Genomic DNA, 18,514 nt, shown 5'->3' with positions numbered 1-18,514 from the left:
TTTAAACCTGGAGAGGTAAAACTTGTGTAATATTCCTGAAGATTAGTGGAACTTGTTAAGAGTTCTTAAGAGAGAATGTGACATAGTTTAGGTTGAGTGAACCAATATAAAATTTGTGCTTTATTGCTTTGCTTCTTCAAACGTTTTCTTAAAGCCTCTTTTAAACATCATCGTTTGACATGTCTTTTGTCTATCAATATGTTGAAAACCTATCATATTTCATTTGTGAAAAGTTTCAAAAGTACTATTTACCCCTTTCTAGTGTTTTCCTATGTTTTGCATTAAATTAGTCTAAGTTCTGAAAAAGGACCAATTATAGTTTTTACTAAAAATTAAAGAATCAAAAACATATTTCATCTTATTTATCCGACAACTATTATGATCACAAAGACTGCATTCACTTTTAGCTTTTTCCACATTTTGGGAGAAACAAAACCTTTGTCTTTGGTCTATTTTCACGACAAAAAAAAAGTTCATGTAATTGTTGTTTGAGTTCACTAATCCTAGGTTTGGGTAAGGTAGTATTGTTCACATAGAAGAGCTAAGAGCCAATGTTAGTTGGAAAATTGAATTTGCAACTATTTATTAAAGTGAGAAGGGAAGGAAAAGCACTTTATGCTCACAAAATTACACATTTAGCCTTCTAATTTTAACGTATTTATAAACCCGTTATTGGTGAAACTATTGTTGGTGACATATGTGATGGAAGAGTGTAAATCTTTTTAGCGTGCTAATAGATTTGAAAGAGAAGATTGATGAAAATGAAAATTGAGAATAGATTCTAAGAATTGGAGGATTAATTCTCTCACAAAAAAAGTTCTAAATACCTCTCTCTCTCATCATAACCACATGATCGATTCACTTCTCTCAAAAAATTAAACATTTTCATCTGTTTTCACATGTAATCGATTATGAGTCTTTTATATATATATATATATATAAATTTTTATTCTTTTACTATATATAATATAAAATAATAATATAATGATAATAAACTAAATAGTAATAATATTTTTGTAATTTTAAATATTTAACATAATTTTTATTTTTTATATTTAAATTTATATCACATTTATCTTTAAAGGTAAAATGGTAACTCTACAAGAAAAAAGTGCATTACCTATAACAAAAATTCGTAGCTAAGCTGAAAAATTAGTAGGTAACACAATCATATTTACGAATTATCTACGAATAAAAATTTATAGATAAAATAATAGTAGATAACGTCATTTACAAATTTATTAGTAGGTTATATACAGATGATTTTATATACAGATAAATTCGTAAGTAATTACATATAAATATAAACTCGTAGGTAGTTACCTAGAAATTTATCTGTATATAATTACCTATAGGTTAAGCCATATGTAACTATTTACAGATTTATCCATATGTAAGCTGTTTTGCATATTTAATTAGATCGGTTATTTTTCCAGTAATTGTTGAGATTGGTATCACGTAGCGGAACGTTTTAAAAGCGTGATAAACGGTCAATAACCAAGATGAGAGGGGTGAATTGGTTCTTTTAAAAATTATGATTCTCTTTTAGAAAATTTATTGAATAGTTTATAAACAAGAGCTATAGGGATAGAGAAAGTTGCAATGGTAACTTTATCTTGGTTCAAATCAACATATTCTACGTCCAGTCGTTAATCACTATATAGAGTGATTAACCTTTTTCACTAAAAATCAGTTTCAGATTACAATCACAATAATACACAAATTAAGAATAGAAAACACCTTCCTTTGATACATGTTCGAATGATAACCAACTCAATCAACTTGAAGAGAACTGTTTGCACCTTTAGACACACTAAACACAAGCCTCTCCTTTCACAAGACTAGATTAAGCTCACAATAAAGCTAGAGAACTTCTTTAAAACAATCTGTGATCTCAAATGGTTTAGGTTATCTGTTAAAGGTTTAGGAAGGTTGTATATATAGGCCACAGGTCAGAAAATGAAAAGATTGCTCCCAACTGCCAGTGATAATCGATTGTCATTAGTGATAATTGATTATTTTAAGCCATTGTGGGTTTTTAGAAAATGTTATAATCGATTATTCTTAGTGATAATATACTATTGCTGAACCCTAGACAATATCAAAACTTGCAATGATAATCGATTATCCCCTGTGATAATCGATTATTGCCTCGACAAACCCTTTTCTGTTTTGGGTTGTGATAATTGATTATCCCCTATGACAATCGATTATTGTCGTAATGAATCACTAAGTTATGAAACTTCCAAGTGTTTTACTATTGCAAAAATTATTCCTATACAATGATTTCCACAATGAATGTTGTTAACATTTAGAATATAGGTTCTTCAAGTCTATCATCATCAAAATCACTTCAAAGCGCCAATGCTTCATTACAAGACTATAAATGTAAAAATCTTGGACATTAGAACTTCTCATAAAATTTTAAATAATTACAAGACTATAAATGTAAAGAATTTATAATATATAATTGTGATTAAAACAAATAAATTAAAACATGAAAACTTTATTAGATGGTTCTATAAATAGAGATTAAAGAAACAGATAATTATATAAAGATAAATTCCTAAGTAATTACATAGAGATAAATTCGTAGGTAGTTACTTATAAATTTATCCGTATATAATTACCTACAGGTTTATCCGTATATAACTATCTATAGATTTATCCGTATGTAATCTGTTGAGATTGGTATCGCGTAGCGGAACGTTTTAAGAGCATGATAAACGGTTAATAACTAAGAGGGTACAAGTGAATTAGTTCTTTTAAAAATTATGATTCTTTTTCAGTAAAATTTATCGAATAATTTATGAACAAGAGCTATAGGGATAGAGAAAATCACACAAGTAATTTTATCCTGGTTCAAATCAGCAGATTATACGTCCAGTCGTTAATCACTATAAAGATTCATTAACCTTTTTCACTAGAAATCGGTTTCAGATTACAATCACAATAATACACAAATTAAGAATAGAAAACACCTTCCTTCCCTACACGATGGAATGATAACCTGCTCAATCAAGTTGAAGAGAATTGCTTGCACCTTTAGACACACTAAACACAAGCTTCTCCTTTCACATGACTAGATTAAGCTCACACTAAAGCTAGAGAACTTCTTAAGAACAATGTGTGATCTCAAATGGTTTAGGTTATCTATTAAAGGTTTAGGAAGATTGTATATATAGGCCAGGGGTCAGAAAATGAAAAGACTACTCCCAACTACAAGTGATAATCAATTGTCATTAGTGATAATATCGATTGTCATTAGTGATAATCGATTATTTCAAGCCGTTATGGGTGTTTAGAAAACTTGATAATCGATTATTCTTAGTGATAATTGATTATTGTCGAACCTTCGACAATATCAAAACTTGCAGTGATATTCGATTATCCTGTGATAATCGATTATTGTCGCGATAAACCCTTTTCTGTTTTGGCTACTGATAATCGATTATCCCTTATGATAATCAATTATTGCTTTAATGAATCACTATGTTATGAAACTTCTAAGTATTTTACAATTGCAAAAATGATTCCTATACAATGATTTCTATAATGAATGTTTTTAACATTTACAATATAGATTCTTCAAGTCTTCAAGTCTTCAAGTCTTCAAGTGTATCATCACTAAAATCACTTCAAAGCGCCAATGCTTCATTTGTAACAGTAATTGTATGATTAGTATAAAATCTTGGACATTAGAATTTCTCATAAAATTTTAAATAATTATTATAAGACTACAAATGTAAAGAATTTATAATATATAATTTTGCTTAAAACAAATAAATTAAAACATGAAAAATTTATTGGATGGTTCTATAAATAAAGATTAAAGAAATAAATGTATTAGGAATGACTTAAATATGTAAAATCTCGTATTTTTGGTATTGTTACGTATTTAATCGATTATGAGGAACAATAATCGATTATCCTGAGCTTTTCTGAAAAACCGTATTGCTCTGGAATAATCGATTATCACTCGAAATGATTGATTATCTTAGGTCTGTTTTTGAAAACTGCCCCAATTATTTTGAAAAAACCTGTAACGGACTTGAATAATCGATTATTACTGGTAGTTATGACCTAACCTTTCATATTCAGACTAGTTACCTATAAATAGGTCTTTTAAGAACTTTAGAAAACAACTTTTGAATAGAGAGCTTCTGTAGAATACAATTTGTCTGAGGAAGTTCTCAAAAGCTAGTTCAGTTCCCTTGCCTGGCCTTGTGAATAGGAGAAGCTCGCATTTCGTGTGTCGATTGTCGGAGCGGTTTTCTTCGAGTTGGTAAGGTACTTTGTCTGGTCTCGTGAATAAGAGAAGCTTGCATTTCGTGTGTCGAAATTCAAAGCGGTTCTCTTCAAGTTGGCAAAATGTACTTTTTCTAGTCTCGTGAATAGGAGAAGCTCGCGTTTTGTTTGTTGAAAGTCAGAGTGGTTCTTTTTGAGTTGACAAAGTAGTTCTCTTTCGGTTCGTTTGTCGAAGGAAGGTTCTTTTATCTCTTATTTTCATTCACTAATTGTAAATTTATGAAACTATTAATCACTTTTTATAGTGATTAACAACTGGACGTAGATTCTTTTGAACCGAACCAGTATAAAAATTATCTATGTGATTTTTCTACTCCCTACACTCTTTACTGTTTTATGCACATCAACTATTCGATAAATTTTCTGTTAGAAAATTTAGTTTTAAAACTGACCATTTTTATATAACTTGTGACCAGACACACTTTCCGCTTTATAAATCTTATTTCGTTGTGCGACTCTATAATGGATACCGATTGTGTTTCCAACAAGAACCAAGGATCTTCCTCAAACTACAGATGCTACGGTTGTGGAGAAAAGGGACACTTAAAAGCTGACTGCCCAAATCAAAAGAAGGGTGAAGAAATGAAAGAAAAGAAGTTCTTCAAGAAAAAGAAAGCCTACATCGCATGAGACGATGACAACGAAACAATTTCTAATTTGAGCAATTCTGATGAAGAAGCAAACATCTCTTTAGTGACGGACGACAACACTGTTGGAAGACAAGTAAGTACATCTAGCAATTCTGATAATTATAGTTAATATAGTGAAGATGAATTGCGTGAAACTTATGCTGCTTTAATAGTAGAATCTTAAAAATTAGATAAAGCTCATAAGAAATTGAAAAAGGATTTCAAAAAACTAAAATTAAATTTTAAAAATATTCTTGAAGAAAATAAAAATTTAAAATTAAATTTTTAAAATAGTTTTGAAGAAAACAAAGATTTAAAAAATAAAATTTTATTTTATGAAAAGGGTAAATTTACTAGTAGTGATGAATGTGCATCTTGTGAAAATTTTAAGAAACTACTAGAACAAATTGTTGGAAAACAGGTAGGCTTCGTTTCAACACCAAGAGAGGGGTGAATTGGTGAGGTTTCAAAATTAGAGTCTTTTAAATATCTTTTTCGCAAAGTATCAACCTTTACAAAGTTTCTTGAATCACAAGGAAAGAAAAATTCTAAGTGCAGCGGAAAATACAAAGTTGACTATGAAACCAGTAAAGTCGACTTAATGTAAAAGTGTAGGGATAGAGAAATCAATTGCAGATTTTTATATTGGTTCGGCCTTAATGCCTACATCTAGTGTCCTTCCACAACCCGGAAGCAAATGCACTATATTGGTCAAGGTTTTTACAACAAGGCTTTTATAGAGACCTCCACGTCAAAAATATAAAACACCTCTCTAACCCTTTAACCAAAATATAGGCAATACATACAACAAGATCTGCAGCAAGATATCTCTTCTTCTGCAAACTTCAACCCACTTTGAACAATCCTCAAAGTGTACAGACTCCACGAGTCAACCCCCTGCAATCCCAACAGGATAACAACAATGTGCAGACATGCACCACAATGTGCAGGATGTGATCAGCTAGTAAGCACATAAATCTTTCTCCTTCAAAGATAGATCACCATAGTCTTCTTGATGAGTTCTTGGAGCAAATTCTCAGAGATCACAATCTGTAAATCACAAATGAAAGTGTTAGAATTACCAAAAGTCTTTATGATCAACTCAGGCACGTCTATTTATCGTTTTCTATAAATCAGACGCTCTTGTAGTCGACTAGGCTACTAATAAAGTCGACTGTCCTTAGATAGTTATAACAGATAAGTCAAATAGTAGCAATCAACAACAACCAAATTTATTTTGCATTTAATACAGTTGACTAACATAAATGTTTTAACTAACTTTTGAAATATAGTCGTTAATGTATACAAGCATAACAGAATTTCAAATCAAACAACTAACTAATTGAATCCATTATGCATGTAGTCGACTTAGGCACTTCAGCACAATTTGAAAATCTTTTCAATGCAAAATTACTCACAGCACTGCTTTTGAAAAACTATGCAAAGTCACGAGTTTTAATCGACTTGCTTCATAATGAAGTCGACTTAAAACTTGCAGATTTGCCACATATTGTGAGTTCATCAAAGTGCATGTGGTTTTCCTTTTCATAAACATATGTTATGCAATCACAAGTGATGTATTAAGAATAAGATCAGTGAATATGCATACATATATCAAAAACAACACATACATGTTCAATAAGACAATGTTCACACTAAAGCATAGAACATGTAACACATAACAAAACATGTGTTATTAATAATGTGTTGTCATCATAAAAAATCAGAGTAATTAAAGCACTGTGAGATTAAGATTAGCTAAATCAGTGCTTCCCTTATCAACAATCTCAACACAAACAATCTTAGGTGAATATAGCAAAAATAATGTAGAAATTAAAAGGCTGATAAATATAAGTATGTTCCTAAAATTAAAAATAAACATAATAATAGAACCCATAGAACTTGGGTAGAAAAAGGAACAACTTATATGAACTCATGTCGTATCATGCTTTTATTGTATGAAAAAGAGTCATACTTCAAATAAATGTAAAATTAAGCATTATGGTGTTCCAAGTGGTAGATATGTTTGGGTTGTAAAATGATTTCAATTTTTTTAATCTAACCCAAAGGACCCATACAAAGTAGTTGAGTACCTAATGTTTAACATTTAAGATTTTTTTATTTTATCATAAACAATGGTAAACAAAATTTAAGTAAATGTTTTTAATAGAGGAAAAAATATATATTTTGATCATTCAAGTATATGTTGATATTATTTTTGGATCATCTAATAAATCTCTTTATAAGAAATTTGTTAAGACTATGCAGGGTGAATTTGAAATGTCTGTGATTGGAGAATTAACATTCTTCCTCAGTCTTCAAATTAAGCAAATGAGAAGGTCGTTCATTTCTCAAACTAAGTACTATAGAGAAATTCTAAAGAAGTTTGAAATGGACAAAGCAAAGGAAGCATATACTCTTGTGGAAACCTCTTGTTATTTAGATAAAGATGAATCAGGTAAAGAGGTAAATCAAGCTAAATATAGATGCATTTTGGGTTCTCTAGTCTAAGATTGGCTTATGTTTTAGAATGCATGTCTTAAATATTGTGTGTTTGAATGTTTGTTTAAATTCAATAAAATATGTCATATTTTCTCCAAAATCTTATGCATACATGTTTTTCTTAAGGGGAGTATAATTTTAGGGGAAGATAAACAAACACAACATTTTAATTTTAGGGGGGGAGAAAATGTTTATAAATTATTTAAAGCTTATTTGTGTTTATTCACTAATATTCTTTTCTTCCATAAGTTGTGGTTTTATCCAGATTATTACTAAAAGCTTTAAATCAAAGGAGTTTTTGATCATCATCAAAAAAGGAGGAGAATGTTAGCAAAATGATGAAGATGAAGTTTTGATGATGCCCAAATCAAGTCAAGAGAAATCAAGATTTGAAAGACCTTTTGAAGACCTGTATTGAAATAAAAAGCTTTTGTATTGTAATTTAGTGTCTAGGACTTAGGTTCTTAGTAGTTTTGATTCCATGTATCTTAGATTTATAAAATTTATGTTCAGAGTCAAAAATGCACTGTATTAATCGAGTAAACCTAGTATTAATCGATTAATCATAGTAAAAGTTGAAAACTCAAACTGTATTTGGAATAATAAATTAAATTACCTTTTAATCGATTAGCTAATCGATTAACAAGTAAATTAATCGATTAAATTTGACCGTTGGAGTTTTATAGTCGTTGCACTCATTTTAATCGACTATTTAATTTGTTTAAAGCGTCAAATGGCAGAAAACGAAGAATTGAAGAATCTTTGCTTGAGTCTATAAATAGACTCTCTTTTTCCTTCAACAACAACTCTTCCCTTGTGCTCTAAAACTCATAAACTCTTGAGAATTGTGTGCTCTTGTTCGGCTAAAGAAACTATCGTCTATGGAGTTGTTGAAGTGTTCCTACGGTGATAGAGGAATAATTAGTTCATCCTTGGTGCGTCTGAGGAGGTGTTCAGAAGAGAAAGTCATCCTTCGTGAAGTATTCGAAGGAAGTGTTTCATCCTTTGTGAAGACTCAAAGGAGGTGTAGGTTCATCTCTTGTAGCATCAAGAGAGGTGTTTTGTATTTGTATGATTGTAATTTGTAATTGTTTTGTGAGTATATAGTGAACTGTTTATCTTGTTTTGAGATAGGCGATGAACGTAGGATGAGTAAGTTTTGAACCAAGATAAAATCATATGTGTAAATTTCTCTCAACCTTACTCTCTTTATTTGCTATTATTATTTGCTTAGTATGTTTAATTGAGTAGAAATTTTTAAAGACACACATTTTTATTAAAGACCAATTCACCCCCCTCCTCTTGGTTTGTTATCCCACGCTAACCATTATGTTGCAGCCGCTTTGACAGTAAACACCTCTCCCACTCAACAATCAAATATAGAAAGCTAACACCTGCATAAAGAACCACGCGTCTTTATTGCAACACCCTTTGAGAACACCTCTCAAAGTACCAAGAACTCCCCATTCTTCTTCTTGGTTGCACGCACAAGGAACAACACAATCCAAGATTGCAGAAAATGAAGTCTGATCAGTTAAGAATACACCTCAGTCGTGCAGTGTTAATGAATCGACAAGTGTACCGAATCATATCAATTAATAAACATGGTAAGACCAAGTACCGTTTCCCAAGAGACTCATGACCTAAACAGTCATGTGATACCTTGATTAATTAAGACTTGAGAACAAACTCATTTGGTTTAAAATGCAAATAAAAATAAACATGAATGCAATTTTGATCAATTGAGAAGAAACACATAGGTGAATGATTTGTAAAATATATAATGAATATGTTGTTGGGGTTTGGATTTCACTTATCCACTCTCATGTATATACGAATTCTACTTCTTCATGAATGTTAATGTCACTTTCTAATTTACTTAAAACTCGATGTCTTAGCGAAGAAAGCCTAGCCTCAATTATTAGTTTACAATGTCTTGTCTCCCTGATAACTCTCTATTTTTGCATCTTTTTCTAGTCTTAGAAGTCTTTCTTAGTTTCTTTTTCTTTTTAATTGTTTAAAATTAGGCTACTTTTAGGATTTTTGTTCAAAATTGTAGTTTTATAAAATTGTAGTTAAAAATAGGTTTTTAGGAGTATTTTTTAGTTTTTCATAAATAATTAGAAAATTAGTATTTTTCTGAAATTCTTTTAATAAAAATGTTTTGTTTTAATTAGGTTTTAATTACAAAATTTTTCTTCTTAATTGCATTTTAACCCTTCAATTCATTCTTTTTGATTTGGATCAGATTGGGCTTAGATGAAAATGCTGATTGAGCTGCTGCCACTACATTGGGCCATTGGAATTGGGAGGATAAGGCCTACAGATTCTAATAGAAAACGTTGCTGCTATAATTGGGCCGAGACACTGGAACGTTGTCGTTTTGAGGTCTGAAGCTGAGTTTGGTTCCAATTAAGTGGAACGACGTCGTCTGGTGCATCACTATTATGCAGGGGTCTCTTCCCCTCATTTCCATTTGCAAAGTTGCCCGATAAAATCATTTGGAGGAAAAGGAGAGAACCCATGAGCTAGGGCTCTTGCGCGACACAGAAAAAGCAAGGCGAGAAAGGAAGAAGAAGCTCGAGCCCTGACCGGAGCTTACTAACACGTGACCAGAGATGATGAAGATGATTGGACGACTGGATATGCTAGCTGGAAGCAAACGAATGGTGACCGTCCAATGAAGAGAAGATTGAAGCGTCATGAGCAAGTTTCCCTTTTCCCTCTTTTCATTTTTCTCTTTTCTTTTCAAACCCTATAAAAGGGTGGTCCTGCCATGTAAATACACTTCTTCTACATACTTTCACCGAGACACTTTCAATTTTTACTGTTTTTCGCTCTTTAGATTAGGGTTTTCATTTCTCATGCTTTTGGAGCGAAACACTCACGGTGGTGACAGCCCGTGGTGGCTCCGATTGTGCATTTCGTTCGGTACACTCTATTGTAATTTTCTTTCTTGTTAATAAAATGTGTTTTTTTCTTTGATGAGTTCTTTGTTTTGTGTGCTTTATGACTCTGTTGTTTCGAATTTGTTTTCTTCAATGTTTCCGTTCTTATTCATATTATGTGATTGTGTTTCATGTTCTTGTGTGTTGTTTCTTGTTCTTGATTGAAAATAAGTTGAGCTCTAGGCATCTGCACATTGTAAATTTCTTTTTGGAATTACACGATCCCGAGGTGGGCGTAAATGAACGGGATGTCTTCCTGAGCCAGATAAGAGTTCAATCCATAAAAAAATATCTTAATTCATATCGTTTTAGTTTCTGTTTGTGATTTGTGTTTGTGGATTTGGAATTGAATCTGTTTTGATTTGGTAAATCAATTGATTGTTATTCATTTTTAGTTCTGTAGTAGAACTTTAGACCCCGAGGCGGGCAACTTATGAACGGGATGTCTTCCTGTATAATAATAATTCAATTGATAGGCTATTTCAAGCATTTCAGTTCCAATTTGTGATTTTTATCCAAAAATTTTTGTTCTGTTTAGTAGTTTAGGACATGTTCTGTTTGTAGTGGTTAGAGTTGGTTCTGATTCATGACTTTCTCATCTGATCCTTTGCTTTCATCATTAGTCTAGTTATTTCTTGTTGATTTTTCTGTACTGTAGATTTTATAATTCTTCTTGCAACAATTACTTCTCATTTGTAGATATTCATTTAGCTTTTAGGATTTGTTTAGTTTTAATTTCCAAGTCCAATTGTTTGTTTACAGTTCTGATTTTTGTTTATTTTGATTGCATTTAATTCTCATATTAGTTTAGGTTCTATTACTGTTTTAGGTAGTTTAGAATACTGATTTCTTTTATTTCATTTCATTTCATTTTAATTTTCTTTTTATCTTTTAAACAGATTTTCTTTATAGTTTCATTTCTTTCCCCACCTTGTCTTGAATTAGTTAATAGTAAATAATAAAATAAAATACAAGATTAACTCTACACTTTAAATTTAATTGTACCGAGTCCTTGGATTGATACCTAGGTTGTTCCTATACTTCATTAGTGGGGAAACTTAGTTTGTTGGCTTTGATGCGACTAAAAGCGAGTTTAACACTCCCTAACAATTCATTCTACATTACAAACGCACAGAAGCTTAAGGCAACCAAACATTTTATCCCTTTGTCTATGCAATAGTTCCCCTGGGAGAGATTCCCCTAATATAGATTCCCTTGTATGTGTCTATATCAAGAAAATCAATATCATGCCATGATTGAGTTAAACATGACAATGCATAGAATATAGAGGAAAAACCCTAACAATTAATGAAAGAAGCATTTGTAATATGAACCAATTCAAATACATGAGTTTCAAATGTTTACATCTTCCCTCAATTACAAATAGAATTTAGTTCCCCATTATCATGGAGAAAATAAATGTACAATGGAAAAGAATGAGATACGAAAACCCTAGAAATTGAAGATGGAAGCTCCTGCATCTAAATCCGCCTCCAGAGAGTGAAAAAGTGTGTTTCTGCACCTCTTCTGTCAAAAGATACAAAGCCTATAACGTACAAGTCCTTAAATAGATCGAAATAATAACAGAAACATAACCCAAGCCCATATCGTCGGCGCTCAACGTTATTCAAAAGGCCAAGCAGGCATGGTGCAACTCGAGGAACTAGCGCTCAGTGCCCCAAAAAGAGTGCCCAAGCGTGAACCAAAAGCTTTTTGCGCTGAGGGCCTCAAAAAAGGGCAACCAGGTGTGAACCAGTGGGTTCTGGCGTTGAGGGCCCCTGAAAAGGGCGTTCAGGCATCCTGCGATCCTCCCTCCTTATGCTTTTCCAGTTCTTTCTGAGTTACAACTCCTTGGTACTTCAACTCTCCTTCCAAATCATCTTAATTATTGTTAAATCAAGGGAATCTAGCCATAAAATTCAACTCTCTTATTCACACAAATAACACAAAGTCATGATTTCAAGCAAGTTTCTAAGTCAAAAAGGTTGCATTTAGTATCAAAATTAAGTCACAGATAACGGTAATTTCAACCATTATCATACAGTAGTTGATCAGTAGTGAAAACCCAAATCAATGCTTCAAGAAACCTTCAAAATGATCAACTTCTATGAATCTTGTTTCTTGGAGCGTCTCAAAACACCTGTAACTCTCTTCTCAATTAACAAAATATCATATATGAAAGTTTAGAATGATCAATTCGTTACATTACAGTGTGCAATGCATCAATTTATAGTTTTTCTCATGACAGACACAAATCAATTGACTACGTTAGTAATGTAATCGATTACATTAGTAACATATGTAACAAAATTACAACTAACACAGTTCCAATTGAATGCACAATTAATGGAGTCGATTTGCAATAAATGCTAGTCAACATATTTAAAAAATATGACCGTTAATATAGTTGTGACTTAGCTTGAAAACAATTTTCAAAGAATAATAGACTTAATTGATTATATAACCAGTGTAATCGATTAAGCTCTTCACTTAAACAAATTTTGAAAACCTTTTCTCTTCAAAACTTATCACAACACATTTCAAAAAGATGTTTGCAAAGATACGAGATTTAATCGATTTTACACTTAATGTAATCGGTTAAAACTTATTGTTTTGCCACAGCTCAAACCATAAGTTATCTGAGGAACTTAATTGATTACAACATCACTATAATCGATTATTCCATACAGAGTTGCTTTGTGCTTGTCGATTTATCAGACAAAAATATTTAGTATGCATACAGTAGATATAAACACAATTATTATCACAAAAGTATGCAAACCAAACAACATATCATCATGTGTATTAATCATCAAGAAACATTTACATATCAACATATGTATCAATCACAAATGCACATTTATATTGTGTCATGAAAACATGTAGGTCATGTATGTGTTGTTACAATCAATGTGTTGTTATCATCATAAATCAAACACATTAGGGATTGGGTTCAATACTCATATTGCACCCCCTATCAACATTATCTTAGAGGAGAACTGGACATAACTCAGTTTAGTGTGTTTGTGTGTTGTCTTAGATTTAGAAACGTTCACCTTATGCGAAAAGCAAATCCTTAACATGCATACCCGTTAAAAAATACCTTCTTCTCCAAGAGTTACTTCTTCCAAAAGCTACGAAGATAAGCTAAATACCGAGACTATAAATGCATTTATCTAAACAACGTTTATAGCATAACAACTAAGTTGCTCATGAGGGTCATCCAATCTTCATCTACTATGTTAAACTTCAAATTTGAAAAAGATTTATAGAAACATTATTCAACCCCCTTCTAGTGTTTCTCGTTACTTTAGTTATTGCATCATCTAGCTTAGAGAAAAATTCTTTTAACAAAAGGGATTTAAAACACTTGGTTATTTAACTCAGAGGAAGTTAACAATTTTAGCTAGTTGGATTAATGTAAAACCAGAAGTGGTGAAACTTATAAAATTAGGAATGGTGAAACTTGTGGTAATTATTTAAAGTTAGTAGAACCCTTTAAAAGTGATTAAAGAAAAACTGAAATATTGCTTAGTTGGAATGAACAAGTACGAACACAAGTTTTATTTTTGTTTTCTTTTTATTATGTTTTTAAATACTTTCAAAATCTTTAAGTTTTAAACATTATCTGTAGACCTTCTAACCTTTATAAAAAATGTCTAACTTGTGAAAAATTTTCAAACTCTATTCAAATTCCGTCTCGTCTCTCTTATTACTAGATTTTGCATTTTATTTCAATAAAATAGACTTATAGCAATTGGGCCACTAATAATTCCAATTGGAGGTCATTTATTATCTCCTTAAACCTTACCTAAATTGAGTATTGAAATATCTAGATACCCAACCTGAGAAGACTGAAAGAATTCAACAACATAGAGAAATGATTTTAGTCAAATCATAATAACTTTTGTTTGAGTCCAAATAAGTGGTGTAAAAACCATGTGTTATTGTTTAAAGATGAAATACAATTTTTAAAATAAATTCAAGATAAAAAAACATTTAATTCTTATTTTAATTTATATTATAAGAGACGTTAATCATTCCCTTGAAATTTTTAATATGTATAATAAATTTTGAAAATACAAAATAAAAACCAAATCTTAAAAGAATAGTTAATGATTACGGGCAGTTTGTCATTTTGCTGGTGGGTCCGGCCGCCTTACTTTAGTGGATCAACCACGGATCGGGCTAAAACAGCTACGTATCGTAATTCAAGAAAAGGGCGATTTAATTAGTGCATATGCGCTTACATCATCGCACCCTCCGCATGGAAAGATAGAATAACTTAAAACAAAAGATAGAAACAAGGTTTGCTACGTGGATAACAAAAAGCAAATGATTTGGTATATTTATACGAGAACACTCTGGTCACAAACAAAGCATCATTTGTAGCTTTTCCCACATTTTGAGAGACAAACAAAGCCTTAGTCTTTGGTCTGATTTAATGGCAAAAACAGTTCATATAGCTGTTGTTTCTAGTCCTGGTTTCAGCCATCTTGTCCCTATTGTTGAGTTCGCTAAGCGACTTGTCAAGCTTCACCCAAATTTTCATGTCACCTGTTTCGTTCCCTCACTTGGGTCACCCCCGGAATCCTCCATAGCCTACCTTAAAACTCTTCCTTCAAACATTGACTCCGTCTTTCTTCCTCCAATCAGCAAAGAACAGTTTCCCCAAGGACAATACGTGGGACTCCAAATTCTACTCACCGTTACTCTTTCTCTTCCATCAATACACGAGGTTCTCAAATCCTTGTCATCTAAAGTCCGTTTAACTGCATTGGTGGCCGATGTTTTTGCATTCCAAGTCTTGGAATTTGCAAAGGAGTTCCATGCCTTGTCCTACTATTACTTTCCTGGTTCAGCTATGGCATTATCACTGTTCTTACACATGCCAAAACTTGATGAGGAGGTTTCGGGTGAGTTTAAGGACCAGGTAGAACCTATCAGGTTACCAGGTTGTGTACCACTCTTGGGGGTTGATCTTCCTGCTCCAACCCAAAATCGATCAAGTGAAGCTTACAAGAGTTTTCTTGAACGTGCCAAAGCAATGGTTATAGCTGATGGGATTATCTTCAACACCTTCTTAGAAATGGAACCAGCTGCTATAAGAGCATTAGAAGAATCGGTAAATGGGAAGATCAAATTGTACCCTGTGGGACCCATTACACAGAAAGGGTCAAACAGTGAGGCTAATGAGTGTTTAAGATGGTTGGACAAGCAGCCACCTTGTTCAGTGTTGTATGTTAATTTTGGAAGTGGTGGAACTCTGTCTCAACACCAGATCGACGAGCTAGCTTTGGGTTTGGAATTGAGTGGTCAAAGGTTCTTATGGGTTTTGAGAGCACCAAGTAATTTACCTAGTGCTGCTTACCTTGAGACTGCAGAGGAGGACCCTTTGCAATTCTTACCAAAAGGATTTTTGGAAAGGACAAAGGAAAAAGGTTTGGTTATGGCTTCATGGGCACCTCAGGTTCAGATCCTTGGTCATAGTTCAGTTGGTGGGTTCCTAAGCCATTGTGGATGGAACTCGATTTTGGAGAGTGTGCAAGAGGGGGTGCCTCTAATAACTTGGCCACTGTTTGCAGAGCAGAGGATGAATGCAGTGATGTTAGCAGAAGGATTGAAAGTGGCATTGAGGCCAAGATTTAACGAGGATGGCATAGTGGAAAAGGAGGAAATTGCAAAGGTGATAAAGTGTTTGATGGAAGAAGAAATAGGTGAAGCAATGCGTCAAAGAATGATGACTTTGAAAGGATTCGCTGCTCATGCACTGAAAGATGGTTCTTCAAGACAAACCTTGTTACAGTTGACTAGTGAATGGGAAAATTTGAGTGAGAATTAGGAAACTATTTTTTTTTTTTTAATTGTTTTCTGTATTAGTTGTGCTTTGAGTGCTATTCCTAATTTGTTTTCTTCCTGCATTGAGTGGTTAATTGTGATTGAGTGGTTGGAAGATGTGTCTTTGACGCATGACAGAGACATATTAATTTACTTTTAAGATGAATTTGAAGTTTGACAATAGAAGAGTATATGTTAATTTTTAAGTTATTCATAGCAAAAATAACTCCCAACGTCAGAAGTTGTGTACACTCTCAGATCAGAAGTTGGATGATTAATCAAATAGTTTGGACGATGAACTAGACTGTTAGCAAAATGATGAAACAATGAAGTTTTGATGGTATCGAAAAATCAAGTCACAAAGAACTCATAAATACAAGAACATCAGTTACATGAACATCAAGACTTGTATTGCAATGGAAAGTTTTTATAATAAGTATAGAATATTGTATAAGACTTTGGTTTGGAGTAGTTTTTTATTCCATGTAACATGTAATTAAATTTTTCTTTGGATTCAAAAAAATTTTGGAATAATTGATTATCAGGATTAATAATCGATTATGGATAATCGATTAGTCACAGAGATAATCGATTATCACAAAGTAAGTTTTTAAAACGAAAACTAAAAATGGCTACTAGAATAATTAATTAATAGGAGTTGATAATCGATTATTAATAATCGATTTTGAATTATGATAATCGATTATCATAACTAACTATTGGAGTTTTCTAGCCTTTTTTTAGTCGTTGGACAATCCATTAATAATAATCGATTACCAAGTGTGATAATAAATTATTCTAGCGAGAAAAGGCTGAAAATGAATTTTTGAGGTGTCCACGAGTGAAATCTATATATAGAAGTTGTAGACTCTCATTCAAAACACAAAGCAACTCAATTAGAATAGAAATGAAGTGAGAATCTAGAGATCTTGTGAAACTCTCTATAAAGGCTTTGGAAACTTGGTGTGGGCAGAGCTAGAACTTTCTTTGGGAGTGTGATCGAGTGTTATTACTTTTGCTAAGTGAAGCATGTCATCCTTTTTGAAGATTCAAAGGAAGTGTTCATCCTTCATAAAGAGTTAGAGGATGTGTTCATCCTGTTAAAGGGAAGTGAGTCTCATCTTTTATTGTTTCAAGAGATGTGTTTTCTAAACCTTTAAACTTGTATGTGTGTGATTGTAAGTTTTATAAGTTTTGTGATAGTGAATCGTTGATCTCTCATTTTAAGGATTAACAACTAGACATAGGATTCTTTTGATTCGAACTAGTATAAAATTATCTATGCAAATTTTTGTCTTCCCTTAGTTTATTTACTTTGTTTAATTATCTGATGAGTAAGTTTAAAATGAGAGAAGAAAAATTATTTTAAAGCATAAGAAATCAATTCACTTTGTCATCTTGATTTTTATCCAAACACACAAACATTCCGTTGTTGCCACTTTGACACAGACTATCTGAACATGACCAAAGTAGATCAACTCCAAAACCCAGATGGCAGGTCATGAAGCCTGAACTATCATTTAATAGACTGGATAGTCATTCATCAGACCGAACAGTCTGAACAAGACCAAAGTAAATCAACCATAAAATCGATTAACTCAAGGTTAAAGTATGGTTATTTATGTTTAGGCCGTAATTAGGCCAACCTTAATCACAAGCCCACCATAAAGTCTATATATAAAGGTTCGAGGTAAGAAGGTGGATTACATATTAATTACAACATTTATTACTATTTGTCTAAGTTAATCTGACTTTGAAATTGGGATACCTTCTACAGGTACCATCTGAATGGTTTAGACGCATGGGAGACTTCTCACTGAATAAAACTTGAACCTTGGACAACATATTGAAGACTGGACAGTTGCCCATGACCCCACACCCAAAACATTTTGGCGCCCATTGTGGGGCCTAATGATCAATGTTATAACCCTATGATGACAACAAGAAACATGACGAGCAACATGGCTGTGGAGGAGGTAGATGGCCCAAATCAACCAAGAATTTTATGTTTCTTGCACCAACTCAACATGTGCAGACCAGGTTGCTTGAGGACCCTTGCAAAACTGCCCACACAGGTAGCATGAGGGCCAATAGAGATCACTCATCCCTAAAAGTTGTGAACACGACCATGATGCTTCCCACACCAACTGTAATGGAAACTCCCTTGCCAGACAGGTGAACCATGCTAGTGTTTTAGAAGTATGATGGCTCCACCAATCCAAACAAACACTTGAGAATGTTCATGAACCAAATGACACTTTACAACTTAAGTGATACTGTATGAGGCAG

General features: G+C 32.6%; 1 protein-coding gene across 1 annotated transcript; it reads left to right on the top strand.

Moving 5' to 3' along the window:
• Positions 1-14,751: 14,751 nt before the first annotated feature.
• LOC106758141 (hydroquinone glucosyltransferase-like) lies at positions 14,752-16,431 on the top strand. Its single transcript, XM_014641076.2, has one exon. The coding sequence runs from the start codon at positions 14,832-14,834 to the stop codon at positions 16,227-16,229; it is 1,398 nt and encodes a 465-aa protein (XP_014496562.1). The 5' UTR covers positions 14,752-14,831; the 3' UTR covers positions 16,230-16,431.
• Positions 16,432-18,514: the final 2,083 nt, after the last annotated feature.

Source organism: Vigna radiata, chromosome 4 (genome assembly GCF_000741045.1).
Source record: "Vigna radiata var. radiata cultivar VC1973A chromosome 4, Vradiata_ver6, whole genome shotgun sequence".
NCBI lineage: Eukaryota > Viridiplantae > Streptophyta > Magnoliopsida > Fabales > Fabaceae > Vigna > Vigna radiata.
This window is presented reverse-complemented; position numbering and strand designations above follow the sequence as displayed.

What these genes read in the sequence shown, in the direction of transcription:
- LOC106758141 (XM_014641076.2), top strand. Translation starts at nt 14,832, where the DNA reads ATGGCAAAAACAGTTCATATAGCTGTTGTTTCTAGTCCTGGTTTCAGC.